Source organism: Manduca sexta, chromosome 14 (assembly GCF_014839805.1).
Source record: "Manduca sexta isolate Smith_Timp_Sample1 chromosome 14, JHU_Msex_v1.0, whole genome shotgun sequence".
NCBI lineage: Eukaryota > Metazoa > Arthropoda > Insecta > Lepidoptera > Sphingidae > Manduca > Manduca sexta.
The window spans coordinates 8528538-8546000 of record NC_051128.1 but is presented as its reverse complement, the minus strand read 5'-3'; the positions used below and the strand labels follow the sequence as shown (position 1 = coordinate 8546000).

Sequence of the window (17463 nt, the reverse complement as noted above, 5' to 3'; positions counted from 1 at the left end):
AAATTATTCATGTATATCCAGGTATATTTATTTAGGATATTATCTAACGTATTAATAGCAAAAATTACTTAGTAAATGTGTGACATAAATTGCAGAGTTTTATGAATGGCATAAAAGCTAAGATTTTTTTACAACCAGAAAACAGTTATAGTGTTAGGTTAATCAGAGTAATTGGTAATTGCATGCCAATTAAAATCTCTGAACACTATTAAAATTGATTAAGCGTGGACATTATTTTGACCTGATTTTATAATGGATGCACAGTTGCGTTTCTTTTGGATGACGTGTTAGGTAAAATAAGTTCTGCGGTATAGTGGTCGTATTTAAAACGAAGTGTGTAACTGATAGTTCTGAAACGTATTCGTTTTAGGTAAGATGTTACTTAATAATAATATTGAGTAATATCTTACCTCTTGTTAAGAGGTAAGATATTACTTATATACTATTTTTAGGCTCATGAAGATAGTGAAAATGGTATTCCGGAAAAGGTTTAACGCGCTGGCCACACCGAGAGCAGCACCTGGTTTTAAACAACAAAAATTAAAGGTATCTTATTAATAATAATTAAAGTTGATTTTTTTATGTATTCGTGACATAGTTTCATGAGTAACTTTGTTTTGGTAATTCATTATCGGAATAAAGTGACATATGCTGTGATAGTTAGATCAAGCGTAAATCTTTACATTTAAGATACGATTAATTTTAATGAAGCAATCTTAAATCAATAATATTAGCAATATATCAGCATAAGTGGGTTAATAAATCATAGCAGACAATCTGACTATTGGCCATAGAGTTCAATATCGTATTTCCTAAATTATTATTTTACTGTATTTTATATTATTTTTGGACATACAATAATGAACCGGTCACGTTAAACTGGAATTAATTTTTGTCATAACATGTCATAGGATTATCTGGCTGCGTTAGTGTTGAAATTCATTAGCTATGAAAGGCTTGAATTACGTATTCAGCGCGCACTCGGTGGTCAGTTTTTATTAGCACTGTGTTCTATATTTGGGAAATTATTTACAATCGAACGATCTGATTATGCGCGGCTTGTTTCAAAAAATGCACTTTTTGTGTATTCGCTTTTACGGAATGCCTATATAACTTAAACTGTACGTAAAATAGTTGAAATAGTGCATTTATAATTTTAAATACCACTGTTTCAATCACCAACATGAATAATGTCGTACAGTTTGTAGATTTTATTGGACATATATTTTACGCGCATAATTATGTCTTTTGTTCCCAAATTTAATCTGCAGATGATGATCTAAATTTGACATGATGAATACAGATGGCATACAAATATACTTCACATAAATAGTTAGATAGGATCAACATTTATCACTGCGCTGAGTGCAATGTAATCGTTATTAATGGCAAAGATCAGACGCATCGATAGTAACAACGTAATAAATGTATTATCGATCGGAAAGCTACACTTGAGTATATAAAATTTATATGACGATTTTGTTTTAATATATTTTTCAAGTAGTCAACGATATCTTAAGGACATATTAAACATGTGACTAAAGCGCACCTTTATAGCTATTTACTTTGCAGTTATCGTTTATATAGTTTATGTCGGTCTTCGAACTCGTAAAATTCGCGTCCTTGCAGTTTTTGTAAAAAAGAATATTGTTAAAGCCAACCATTGATAGCACTAACCAGTTTCATTTATTTTAAATTACGTTATATACTTTACGAGATCAACTAATAAAAATAAATGTATCGACACTCGCCAGTAATTTTTTTGAATTAAATTTTGCTAATAAATCTGTCTCGATGAGATTTTATAAGCGATTTACGACTGTAAGCCGCTACTCTCACTAGGTTACAGCCTTACGGAAATCGTTAATCTGGCGGATGTTCAACGGATAACACAATAATGGAACAATGTTTTCACACAGCTTTCGCTTCTTGCACATTACTGGCATAATCTTTAAAATACATCTTTGCACTTAATTATAAAAGCAACTAAATCGGTTTGCACGTAAATAAATAGCATGTGAAAACATGATTTGTACAGATAACCCTAATTTGTATTTTTAACGTCAACTCATTCGTGATTGATAGTTGATTTATAGCAACACATTGAATAATTTACCAGAGCCTCGTGATGCGTCAGTGGCGTAACTCTTGCTTTATGCATGAACCACGAATTAAGCACGAGGAGATTTCGTATCAAATTATTCTCTTTGGTGTTTTAACGTTGGACGGTGCTCGTTGGTCTTCGAAATAAAAAAAGGAAACTAGAGTCGGTATAATTTTTGCTATTTAAATTGCATAGTTGTCAATGTAATAGTTTAATTAAATGTCATAAATGACGCAATAGGTATTAAAATGTCATCCCTAATTCTCCAAGGTTTGAGCGACCTCACACCGCACACATCGTGATTTTTTTAGCCCCGATTGTTAGATTTGCTCATAACGGTTATTAAAGCGTTATTATCATTTCACGTATGTTCGATACCACAAATTACAATACAAAGGTACAATTTTTGACGCGCTGTATTTATTCAATGTACAAATTTCCATTCGGAGTTATTGCTTGTGTATTATATTGTATAGTCATTGCGAATGATATGTACATGTATTGAAAGTGACATGTGTATTTGTGGTATGTGTGCCATTGAGATTGCATACGATAAGATCAAATCCGGGTATCTCGATCTGTAATTTATTTATCATATGTTGGTATATTTTTTAATTGTAATGGATTGCTTCATTATTTTTTTTGTAGTTCACTTGTTATTTAAAATTAGTGTCGTATTTTATGAAGCAATTATATCTATTTTTTTTTCATGTGGAATTAATACGGTACAATTCTCAACCTTTTGCATTATCAATTCTTAAGAAGTGCAAAAGCTTGTAAATACGTAATTAATCTTATAAACTACATTTTCCTCGTAATGCAATGAATGTAAAATGTAATTATATAATTGTGTAATAAATAGTAAAGCGTACAACATGGATGTATATTTATTTCTTACCATAGAATTCAAATTGAATTAATTTTCATTCTAAGAATTGACTCGCTTTATCCATAATAAAGCATCACCTGCAGGAAAACTGAGCTTCAGTTTCTATTGTAAGATAGCAAAGCGTGAGACATTATTAATTTAACGCACTAACTAGTATAAAACCCAACTACAATGAAAGTATGTATTAAAAAATCGGAAAAACATTTGTGGGGAAGATTTGGGAATCTAAGAAGTTAAAGCTAGCAGATAAAATTTACTTTTTCCTAAAGAGAAGGTTTGATATTCACTACTGGTATTATATATATTCCTATAGCTCGATGTATGATATATATTATCAACTTAAAGCATGATATTTACAGCGTTTAAGTGCAGAGTAGATACTGTACTCTTAATTGAAACAAATGTAAAAAATACTAAGGCATATTGCATTTTTTTTTATTTATTGTGAGTGTTATTGATTTGGTATTTAGGTTCTAATTTCTTATAAAATAATTCCAATGTTATTCTTTCAAAGTTCGCTTATATGAACAGGATGTCGCAGTGAACATGTCAACTCCGCTATAATTCTACGTTGGACCAGTCTAATTGAGTCATAATGTAATGAAAGGTAAATATGTCAGTAAGTTTATTATACAACAGATGTCTGATGCCGATATGCAAAGAACATACTGTCATTGCCTTTTATAGATAACTATCGATGACTTACGAAATATATATGGATGACAAATTAATAAAGCCTTTATCTGCGTGTTATCTCGTTATTTGATTCATGGATTGCCGTTACAAGAGGTCACCGGCCAATATATAGCACCAACGTGTGTGACTAATTTGATATAAAATTAATTTATTGCTAAATCTTTTATCATTTACTAACTTATAGTTCACAATAATCTAGTAATATTACTGTTACGATAGAATATATTTTACCTGTAAACTAGCTTATCTAATTTTGGCCTTCTTAGTTAATTACAAGACATGACAACACAGGTTAATAAACATCATAATTGGTGAAGGGTTTAAAAATGTTTTTCGTGTTATTTCAATATTTTTTCTGGTTTAATATTTTTGCGCGCGTTGAAATCTTTCCTTAACGCAAATTCTAGTGAGTTCTAAGGAACATGGCGATATATTTATAAGGCTAATAAATACTCGCCATGTTATTCTAATGACGCTATATTTGCACAGCGAATTCCATTCTCAAGGGTTCTCGATTTTGTAATCGCATAGCTAACAAAAATACATCATGTATACATATTATATAAAAAAAGACTTGCTTAGTTCTTGCATTCTTAATAAGTTCATGAGAATAAAGATGAGAATATTTATTCTATTGGAGGTGCTTGTTATACAAAAAATGTAATTATTATAAATCTTGTCGAGTTGAATAAACTTTGTTTTGATTCAAAACAATCTTCATCTATTGTTTATGTAAGATTTGGTTTTAGTCTAATTGAAAATTTTAGATGCGTTTCGGAGCATTGGTAAGACCTCACAACTTTAACCTAATTCTTTTTATTCTATTTCGACATTTTAAATAGCACTATTTTACTTTTTTTTTTCATACGATCCAACTATAGTGTTATGCCAATAAGTCTGTATTAGGTGTATTGTTAACATTCAAGTGGAACCTGTTTGAGCAAAATAAACTACTTGACGATTTTTATTCCACTACACTGATGAATATACCGTAACACTTTTATTATTATGGCAATATTATATTTTAATGTTATATGATTTAGCATTCTATTCGTCCAGATGGCTAAGCCTACATGTTGACTAGTCATCGCCCACTAGGTCACAATAGTTCTTCAATATACATAATGCAATATACCATAATTGTCAGATAAAAACAATACCAATTTCCCACACATGGCTTCGACTAGTACCATAAGCATTCGTGTCGATACGGCGCACCCAACAAATAGACATGTCGAGACAAATAGAATCAAACACGATTTATGTGGTTTCGGGCGTTACTTATTCGTGAATTGGTTCGAATTGAATGGTAGTATGCTTGATAATATTATTATTCTGTACAGGAAAATATATCAGATACATTTTACCGCGAATTCGGTTGTACTTAAGTTTTCCTCACAAGTTAGATGTAGTTCCAGTTCGTTTACAAAAAAAGTGGCGTGATGTAAATAAAACCATTCTTTGATTTAACATAAATTTCGTCATGTCTTTTACGACTTTAACTTTCACGTATAACAAAGGCGATTTCTATATTATCATGATTTATATTTTAATAAATTTAAGATGACACAACGTCTAATCACGTGAAGATTTTCAAACATGTTTTCGAAATATTTGCCTGGTTCTCTACATTCTATATGTAATTTTACGTAATTAAAAACGCTACACACGCTTTATGAAGAAACGAAATATTATTACTTTTAAAACCCATTAAAGATTTTTACGATTTTTTATATTAAGTATGGTCACATTGGAGATCAGATAAAATTAAAACAGTCGAGTTAATTTTTAATAACTTTAAGTGGATTTATATTTTGTTGCCACGTTTTTGGAATTGTACGAGAATTGAATTATTAATGTTTTAAAGTGGGTAGGTCGGTATTTGTCGGTATTTTGTTTCTAATAGGATATTAAATATTTGTGAACAAATTCCGATATTAGATAGGTCTTAACTACTGGCAATTAAATTTTTAATAGTAAATTTAAGTCATAGATTACAATTTATCTCACAAAAATTACGATAAATATCTAAGTACTTAAGTATTCAAAATATTCAGTTTGACTACAGTAAGTTTTGATTAAACATATAAATTACATACTATTACATAAATATAATAAAGTACAGCACCTAAGGTATATTAGTATATAAAATTCAATAATATCAAGGTTTAATAGCATCAGAATTGTTAACCAAGCATACAACCACAAGTCACGATTGACGTCGACACAGTCATTGCTGCACAAACAATTACCTAAACATGGAGATGTGCAGCAACTTAAACATACTCAGAAATATAATAACAAAGCAACTCAGAGATTACAGCATCAAAACTTCATTGTAGGTAATTTCTAATAGAATCTGATGTGATCGCCAGAACAAGAAAATATCATCTTCGATAGTAGATACATTTTATAATGTACAATCGTGAAGTAAGGATCTGTAAACGATGCAACTGACAATTGAAATAGCTTTAGTTACAGCTTCACTCAGTAAAAACTTAACAGCTTAGCTAAACTATCCACTAGATTAATACAAGGTTAATAAGATAAATCAAACAGTTAAACTGAGTTGGTCTTGATTAACGTCATTTCAAACAATGACAATTGACAGCTGACAAAGCGGTTGAAGTAGAGCTGCAGTAACTAGTGGGTGTTGCAACTCGTTGCTATAAGCTCTGATTAGCTGTTGTTACTTAGAAATGAACAGATGCTTGGAGAACCTAATTTTTCGTAATTGGTATCAGAAATATTGTGTATCTATTTATGCACTTTATATACAAATGTATATCAATGGACATAATTCCAAAAGTATTGTATCCCAGTCAAACTCACGGTATTATACTTTGTGTAAGAATTATATGTATAAAAATACTTTCAAAATTGACAGCAGATATATTCCCGCAGATATTTTTAAAGTCAGTCAAAATTTCAGTTCACAAATAAAATACCAGAACCGGGATTCTGAGTCATTGCATGATGATAGCGAATTTTAACACTATTGCTAAGTCATCATAAAATTACCACAAGCCATTAAACGAAATTTTATTTAACTTTATTATATAGAAGCAATAACCCCAAATAACAATTGTTTAGAATATTTTATTTATTCCTGGTTTAGACTACAACATTATACACTGTATACGTAGTGCACATACTGACTGTCTAAGATCGAATATCTGTGTCTCTCATTGATATATGGACACCTGTATTCAAACATAGACACTGTGTATGCAGTGAGAATACGATATATGGAGTTAAAACTTAGCTTTAAAAATACTGGAAACATTTTCGATAAAAAATTGTTAATGAAAAAATAATGCTCTAAGTTGAGAGCACTTTCTACAATATAAAACCGTGGGAATTTCATTTCTTTCATGCATTCTTATAAAAGTATGTTACACACGATCCAGTTAAACTTAATAAGAATAAAAATGATAAAGCTCATAATGGTTTCAAATATATTGCTTTCCTTTAAAGTAAAGTTTGAAATACATATCGTCGCAAATCTGATATTTTTTTATGTTAAAAAATTGTAATCATCCCGTTCAATATATTCCTTATATCACACGAAGTTATATTGAGAGTGCATTTATTTTAGATTGGTAACATGATAAATTATTATAAAGAACTGATATTCACTTACTGACGGAACCCCAATCTGGATATGCTCTGTTGTTGAACCACCCATCATACCGCTGCTTCTCGTAATACACTTCTGAAAAAAAAAGAATATCTTAGAAACACGTTCGTAGACAAAAGATTATAATTAGGTATTTAAAATTTCTTATTTTGTTTTAAACAATGGTAAGTTAAAATTATAATCGACCAAAACAATTTTTTGTAAAGAAAATTATTAAATAGGTATGTAAATTATTTGAAGATAATTGCTTAAATATAAGATAAACATATAGGTCATTAACCTCATAGAGTCAATTTTGTTGAAACTGGTTATCTTAAGTAGGATTTAAAAGTCAGATAATATTTAATTTAATGAAATGTATAAAAATAAAAAGATAAAATTACACAAATTATTTTTGACCAAAGTGTAAAAAGAGAACATAAATGAATATTTTTGTTATATTTTCCGTTAATTTACGAACTTAATGGCATGTTACTATTATGATTATTCGGTATTACTATTATAGATCTATCGAAGTTAATCTGCTCTGAGCACTAATGAACCAGATCTACCCGTATGTTACCGCTGAGGCGTAGAAAAGTCTCTGGCTATTATCAACTTATCACTTCATCATACTAATTGAATAATATTAACATTTTCTTTAATTGACATTAATAATGATCGCTTATCTGCGCATACGCACGTAATGCATGTCGCGCAGTAGATTGGATGGCTGCGTCGTGTTTTTGCGGATCATGGTTCCAGATAAGTGCGTGCGCCGATTGAGACCTTGCTCTGTACACTGTAGCCGAGTTACATTAATAACGTGCTTATTATCCATTGCATACTTAGAACTTAAATTGATGCTTCTAAGTATTAAAGTGCTACTCGTCTAAATAATATTAAATTTTAAGAATGGATATATTAAATGCAATCTCAGCTCCGGAGTTATTATTGTTGAATGGGTATAATTTTTAAAACTTTTGATCAGTCAATTGATGTTCGTATGCAAGGTTACAAAAGGATTGGATTTAATTATTTCCTACATTATATCTTACTTCTTACTATAAATGTGCAAGTATGCTAAAAATGTTTGGATGTAAATGTTTGTTATAAATAAATTCAAAAACGATTGAAAAGATTTGGGTGATAAATTGATGATTAACATATGTGTTATATTTTATTAAGGCAAACACACAACGTAACTTGTGTCCTGTTGGAAAGGTTCTTTACGCTGCCGAAGGCGCATGTAAAACTCAGTTTAAAATATACGATTAGAAGTATAAAAAAGAGTATTGAAAATATTATACTATTTCGCAATAGAGGATAAATCACGAGTACTATAAAACAATTCAAGATAAAACACGTAAGTCTTGTTATTAAATATTTCACAACTTTTTACTATCTTATAATACATTTAGGTAAATTTTGAGTCACTTTAAGTTTCATTTTGCATATATTGGTAAAAATATAAATTAGCTTTTTCAATAAATGGCAAAATATATTACTCATTCTTATTTTCGGTTTTGAAATTTTATAGAATTAGTCTTTCTTTTAAATATTGTTTGTATACGAGGAAAAAGTTGTATTCCGCTATTATTTTTTAAGGCTTATTACATAAATTAAAATTTCGCTACATTTTAATTAAGTAACTGAATACATAATATAATAAATTCTCGATTAATAAAATATACTATATTATTAGCTGTTGATGCCAGTATGGAATAAGCAAGCATTCACGATATTAGAGCGTAAAATACTGGTACTTCAAATATTTTCAATTGAGAATGTAAAGCAAATAAAGTCAAGGTTCTAGACTCACTAATACCAACAAATTTATGAACTGTGCAATTAAATCTGATATGAAATAAAGGCCGCGGTGCGGTTAATCCTTCAAGCCTGTCACGATCGATGACATTTGGATCTGGGTCTCAATAACCTACGGGATCTAAATAAGGACATGAATCACTTCTCTACAACGCCGACAATATATACACCCACATATTATCATTTGCATAGATGTGGTTACAATATCTTTAAGGGTATTTTTATATAAATAAATATGATCGCATTGGTAAATATGAACACGGCTGTGAATATGGTGATGTCTTGTGTTTGGTTATTTATTTATAATTTTTGATGAATTTTAGATACAAATGTATATTGGCAGACTTAATGCCAAAGACATACTTTCCTAGTAAACCTTAGGGTGGTGCAGATATAAAAAAGTAGGTACATCAAAGTAAGTTCATATTTATAGAGGTTATAGAGGTTGGACTTTAAAATAATATTGTAAGAGGCAAAATTTACGTGACATACCTGCAATATGGAGTTGGTATTAGTATTGATACATTTTTATCAATTACCGAATGTAAAGAAATTGGTAATGAACCATAGTGAACTATTGCTTCATTTCGGGGTTCTGTTGCTTCCCCAAAATAATATACATTTAAAACTCCAGAACGAACTACATTCTTGTGTTCTGTGTTTAATAAGCTATACATTTAGTTATAAAATGTCTTACTAGGTATACTTATTTATATATTCTTTGAGCTCATTACAGACTTATAGTAGCTAGTTTATTGATAGTAATATAGTTCTTAAATATTCGAAAACTATTAAAGTATGTACGTACATTTACATAGGCACCTATCTCTCTATTTATTAATTCTCGGACTTAATAAAGTAAGTTGCAGAATATATCGAGTACATGAATTAAAGATTTTATCGGAGATTTAAATTGGCCATGAATACGTTATACAGTCACTGACGCCTCACAATGTAGCCTAGCTTCTGAAATGAGAATGGCCCTGGTTTATCTATTAATCTAAAACTAACAAGTCAATAATATCATATAAATTCATAAAACATATTTTGTGAAAATATATGAAAAACAATATTTTTGGTGCACAAAAAATCATCAATAGTATTATATATTTTTTATAATTTTAACACGATAGTTTACTTAAAAGTAATAAGCCTATATGTAGCGTGCAGACCTATTATGTTATTAAGATATGTAACTACTATGAAATTGTAATGGGATTATGTAAAGACACTAAACACACAAATTCAAATAAACTATAGTAAAGTATTGCCAATTGCCACAAAAATAAGGCAAGGCAGATAGCAAATGCATATTTCATACTTATGTTATATTATTTTATAATGCAATTCATTGAACTAATAAATTGTCTCTAGACGGATACAGGGCTTGTGCGTGACACCTGCGTGCGCGCATTTTTACTGCATGCATGTTTCATGAGCAATTTATGTGCCAATCGCCAAAGGATTATTATAACATATTGGTAAATGGGCAGGTTAAGAACAATTGGTGCTTTGTCAATCAATAGGTAATATAAATTGACTTTGTGTTTCTTTTATAAATACAAAATCCGAGTAAATGTTTTGGGGTTAATTACACGTAGGTACTTAAAAGGGGAAAAAATGTTGCTTATTCCGTATTTAAGCTGAAAGAAAAGTTAGCCACCAAGTGCTTTTATGCTTTCAATTAAATAATCGAAGCATTCAAAGTTAGGCTATTTGATTTAAAAAATTGATTCTTTTTTTTTTGTAAAACTGATAATTAAAAAAAAATACATTTATTGGTATAACTCCATCAAACTAATTTCTACCTGTCATTTTGATGTGCACAATTAACCGACATTCATTAAGCGTATGAGATGAAAGTTCTAGATAGACATATCCGCCTGATACAACAAAGCGAGTATAACGAAAGGTCGATCAAAAAGTAGGGGCATACTTGAGATGTAAAAGCCAGTAGCCAGTTACTTGATTGGTGGGCGTGAATGGTATAGGTACTGTACTGCCTATAATGCAAAATGGTTAACTATATATGAGTTAGGTCCTGTTTCAAAACTTGTAAGTAAATGTTACTCTTCACATCATTGTATAAGCCGGCTAAATATAAAAGCTATAGTTTAATCTGTACTCTGAAATAAATGGTAATAAAATTAGTACGATTCTAGTCTATATTAGTTTATTTTCATATGATAACTGTCTTGTGAAACAAGCCTTCAGGCTATATTCTCAGATGAAAGAGTGTTTAAATGCTTTTTTTTATGTAGGAGGTATTTAAAACTTATTTTCTTCTTCTTAATATTTATTTCTTTCTATCGTCTGAGCAATGGACTTGAGTTTCATTTCATACTTTTTTACTTATTTTAAGGTGCGAATATATTCAACATTTTAAACTAACAAAATATTCCTTATTAAGTTGTCTATTTAACAGTGTTGGTTGCAAATTAAAACGTTGTGTACTTTAAATGGAAATACATGGAATCAATAATTTCAGTTGCGTTGTTATTGTGAAATTAATGACATAATATCTAAATTATAAAAAATATTGAAACTACAAAAGTTAAGATAACATATTGTTGAAATATGGTGATTAATTCTTTTTTCTATGTGTTTAAAAAATTCAAGCACATAGCTTCTAAAAGTACGGTTACCGTTGCTGGGGAAAGCACTTTAAATAAGTTAGCCTTCAGGATTCTTCTGATAATTTGGAGTTATTCATTCGCTCCTTTTATGGCCTTTGCTTGAAAAAATTGCAGAATCGTACTTATCTCATGTGATATATGAATTTAAGCTACATTCCAAAGATGTATTTAATGATATTGCATAGTAATTATAAAATCTTAATTCTCCTTATCAATAAAAGTATCCTGTAAAATTAAGAAAAATATCTGATTAAGTTGTCCTTATATAGTCCTTATATTACATCGTAATTAATTTCAAATTGTCTTACATATTTTCTAGTCCTAAATCCATAATTTAAATGTAACATGCGCAGTGGCTGTCAAAGTTGACAATGTTGTCACGTCGGAATCTCGTCTAGTGTGGCGGCCAGTGCAAGTGGGTCCGCACACTGTCGCCTTGGATCGGCACGCGTTACTCAGATAACGATTTTATAAACTCAGCAATTATATTAATTAAATTAGTAGACACAATATGCTGACTAACTACTAATTTCATGCGATTGCAGATATGGAGATAAAAGTAATGAAATCTTGGAAAACTTTATATTATTTATATAGTTTTCAGTTGATTTTTATATACCTAGTTACACCAATAATTAGAGTATTTGACTATTTTGTATTTTTAAATTTTATAATTGACAACACAACCTTTTTTTTGCTATGTTCATTAATCATAATATTAAGAAAATATAATGACAGTTTAATCGACTATAGCGTTTTACGATAAAAATGTGTAAAGCTATCTTAATTAACAATTAAATTATACTCCGAGCGATAATCATAGATTTTATTTATGAATTTAGTTTGATGGATATTTTTGAAATAATATAGATTTTATTTATATTAATAACAGAATATTTTTTAAGTAGAGGTGTTGATAGAATACTGAATAAAGATTGCGTACAAGTAGACCATAAAAGAAAAAGGGGCGTTCATATGCTGTACATAGTACATGTGACGACGATAAGAAAGAAATAGTTTTGGTTCCTACAGCAAGCGTAGCAATTTATTTGAACGAGTGGTATCAATAACTATAATGCATCGGAGTCAGTCCCTAGGGACAGAAACTAATAATGGATGTCAATAATACATTAGAATGAAATAAAAATCATAGTCTTTCTTGTAGTACTGATCCCCCACGAAGATATAAGTTTTATCATGCTCATCCGTATACACTATGGACTTTCGATATCATAAAGTCAAGAATAGCTTTTGCAAAATACAACTTTCCAAGTGTAATTTTTTTTTATTTATGCAATAGGATAAAATGCGAATATGTAAGGGACATTATTATCGACAATATCACAATCGTTTTGTATTTACCCAGAATTTGATTCGCATAACTAATATTCATATGAAGGGATGTGCTAGCATTTGTAGACCACAACGTTCATAATAATTCTCTTAAACAATCAACTCCGTTGTCTAGCTAGTATGTATATACGTAATGTGTTAAACAGATGTCCTTTGTATAAACAATCTGTATAAGGTTTAGGAATTGAAGGTTCCGCTTGCGAGCAAAAAACAGATCCGGTATAGTCTTTGCAATTACTGTTTAATTTATAAATTACACGTTTTTTCGCATTAATAAAAGTTTTTATAACAGAATGAGATCATAGTACACTTCGTGTGCACATCAAATTGGTTCGGTTTTTGTGGTATCGTTTAACTAATTGCTATCTTGGGGAATCTGACTTGCTAAATGGATCGGATAATTATAATGCAAAGTATTTAGTTAAACAAATGGACATTATTTGCTGTATTTTTTTATTACACGTGGATGATAAATTCTAATTGTATTTTAAAATTAATATCCTTAATTTGTTTTCGTAAAAAATAAACGTAGCTGTGGAGGTTTTGTCATAATAGAGGATTTCAAGAGCACATTTGACGGTCATCGTGGTTTAATAACAACATAAATTTTTATTTTAGTAAAAAATACTAACACATATTGTCTATAAGAGCGCAGGGCGATAATTGAGCCGATGAAATGTTTTAGTTTAAAAAATTGGGAGTATCTTATTTTATCTTTTAATGTAAACGTAGGGATCGTTCGATATTACACAATATTCCATAAATCGCCTTTTAAAACACATTTTTGGAATTATGATTGTAAGGGACACCATCATTTATTAAAATCTACAGTTAAATAGGAATTCCCGGTGCGTTGGTAAGCCTTAAAGAAAATTTATCATTATTTGTGTCTGGAAATTGCACAAAACGTAGATACGAAACTTTATCTTCAAAACGATAAACATGCTGTTAAACGTAAATATCATACAATTAATTAATGTTATTATTGTATTGAACTTTATCTACTATATCATCTTCTTTGCGTCTGTCGCACAATGTCCACGTAAACGCTAATAATCATCGAATGTAATATAGAGCGATCGAATATAAAGTCAAGCTCCAAAATAAATGGTAACCATAGAGTAACTACATTCATTATTGTCTTATCAATTAAGTGGCGGTTAAAATTACATGAACATTGTGTAACAAATTGTAAAATTTATAACAAATACATATGGTATTGAATATACCGTAGTGTTACCATCGTTTTGCCATCACCTCGCTTCCGTATTCCGCCTACGGTTGCCATTGATTTCCGCAGAAAAGAATCAATTATCCGAGGCGGCCATGACAGATTACGTACGTAGATGCAACATACATTAATCTTCTGCAAGTATGTGGTGAATAAAGTGATAAAGCCGTGCACTTTGTAAATGCTTGTTCAAGCGCCAAGTTGTCTTCGAGTTAAGTGTTAATGATTCATCACGTGTATTAATGGTTTTCATAACTATTATGTTTCCAGTTGACATGGTATGTGAAAAAACAACTAGGAAATAACGTTAATGGTTTGGAATGTAAAGAAGCTGGGCATATGGATGTTATTGTTTTGGAATTGCATATGGGTATCAAATATCGATATTAGAGAAATTGATATTGAAATTATGAGCAGCTCCATAGTTTTAAGATTGGAATTTGAAGATAATATAGAATATTTGATTCACTGATTCTATCCACTTGTAATTTAAAAATGATGAATTTCCCCTAAAAACTCTTATGATTATCTCTACGTTACCAAAATATTGTCCGTTCCATGTACATACAATCAAAGATTCTTCAAAAACAATCAACCAGAATTTTATTTGCCTATATAAATAAAAATCTATATAAGTTATATTTATTTTATTTTATTTATTGCACTTAATATACAAATGTATACAGGCGGACTTAATGAATATAATAATTAATAATAATAATATTTGACAAAGGAAAATGTCTAACATTCAATATAAAAGAACAAGCAATATCACGAACTAATTAATCACGATTTCCTTCGCATAATAATTTATGAAATCTATTTATTGTGGTACTGTACAAATTTCTGATGAACTTACGAGCAGTAAAAGAATGTCGGTATAATGTAGGCGTTGTCACCATGGTCGGATAGGTAATTAATGTCACGGTCAATCGTAAAATGTAAGGAAGCGACAGATAGTGAAATCTTCGATGTTTGCATTAGGCGACCTAAACATCGTTCAAGCTGTAGCGAGGAATGAGAAATTTAATCAAAAGGTTATCACATAAAGAAAATAAGTTTTATACAATAATTAATGTTTAAAATATGGCTTTGATCGTTGCAATTATTTTTGTAATGCTTATTTATTTCTTGGCTTATCCCGTACTGTTGCGTTACCTTAGTAACTAAATGATCCTTATATAACATTATCCAATACATTTATAATAAACTGGGTATTAGTTATGCACTTACAAGTTAGATGCGTGTAGCATATCACACATAATATTAACATAATTATAATATAATGAGCGGCTGATATATGTTTGTTCTATGGCAGTATCTTATATTTATAGGTAATATACAGTAAGTATCTTGTTCAAATACCTGCAGAACATAGGAATATATATGAGTATACTTATGTATTAAGTACCTACAGGAAACTTTGTAATTAAAAAGATTTATATTTCAAGTTATGTGTTGCTATACAATTGAGTAGCAAAATCCGTCATCAATCATACTGCATAGATTATTTTCGTTCATTAGACTCTCAGTATAAAACATATATCCGTTGTTTTATTTATTTTAAGTTATGTTTATTCAAAATCATGTTAATAATGTTTTTTTTTTGTTTTGTCGGTCATGGCTCTCACGGATGAGTAAAAATAAAGAGTGCAAGTAAAGAGAATAGTTTTGAAACTCATTATCCGGTGGTCGCGGAGGCATCGTTACGTTATGAGAGCGGCCTTCAGCTTTCACTATCGCGACACACGATGCTCGCAAGCCGACGAGACGCGCCGCCGACCGACGTGCATGGCATACTATAACGATAATATCAAATGTAGATAATTAGTGCCTCCTTCTTATATTAAAAGAGATGCCGATGTTCTCATTAAGATACGTGCTTATATTCTGAGTCATATAAAAGCGTGGGGCTGCAATAGCGTAGGTCAAAAAGATAGACATGATGACCTTACGAAGGCCCTACCACTGATATGTCACCTTAGGATATTGCAGGACTAAGTATTACTCTTTGTTCAAAGAATGTAAACATGTTTCTTAGTTACTGAGAGAGTTGTGCACTCGTATGAGAATAAAAAAAATAATTTCTTACCTATTTTGAGAGTATGTAATTGAATTCCTCTAAACAATAATTGTATATTTTTCACCGTATGTATTGTAGTTTATACAATTAACTGATTTTGAAAAGAGAAACACTAGAGTTTGTTGCCTTTTTTTCTTTGGTGAGAACTGCTTGCCTAATTTCTGGTAGAGTTAATATTTACGGAATCTAAATAATGTTTAACACATACATGTTCAAATTAATTATTTTATATCTAGGATGTCCTCAAAACTATTAAATTAATAATAATAATATTTTACATTCAGGATAAAGTCTGCTTGACCTTGTCCCAATGTGGGTACGGTCACGTCGTGGTTGCACCCTCTTTGCGTGTCACTATAAAGTAATTTCACATTCTCTCACGGATGTAAAACTTGATTAACGGACAGATGCAAGGTGGTTCGCATTCTATTCATGTTATTAGTTGATTCCTCTGCACTCTTTATGATCTTTTAATTATCGACAGTTTAGATAAAGTTTTATAAACTTCCAGTTGTATTAACAAAGTAACAAAGAGTTATGAAGGTCCTAGCCTTTATTTGATTCTAAATTATTCAATATTCGGTTCATTGGCTGAGCACATGTACCATTTATAATATTAAATGTGTAGCGTGAACTTGCGTTGTATGGTCGATAAAATGTATTTTAAATTGTGAACGAAATAATAAATCACACAACACAATTTCTTAATTATATACATTGTTTGTTCAATTTCTTTGACTATTCCGCTATCTGTTGCAGTGTATGTGTCAGTTATTAGTATTGAGTACTAACATTATAATTTTCTCAAAGTTGGAAATTTAATAATATATAAAATGTAATAATGTCGGAATGTTTTGGATCAGTGCTCATACCTATTTACTTCAACAACGCAGTGATCTGACAAGTGTCTAGATATATGATCTTACGCGCATACGCACCATGAAATAACATTTTTATTTAATAACAGAAATGAATATGTTATAATTACATGTACAAAAATGATAAAGTGACATAAGGTCGTGATT

At 30.1% G+C, this 17463-nt stretch overlaps 1 protein-coding gene across 1 annotated transcript in view; it reads right to left on the bottom strand.

The window, feature by feature from the left end:
* LOC115447638 (dual oxidase) overlaps positions 1 to 17463 on the bottom strand; it is a 50911-nt gene that overhangs the window by 19054 nt on the left and 14394 nt on the right. The window contains exon 3 of the mRNA XM_030174802.2: positions 7333 to 7404. Within this exon, the coding sequence (XP_030030662.1) occupies positions 7333 to 7404 (72 nt within the window). The remainder of the gene's footprint in view (positions 1 to 7332; positions 7405 to 17463) is intronic.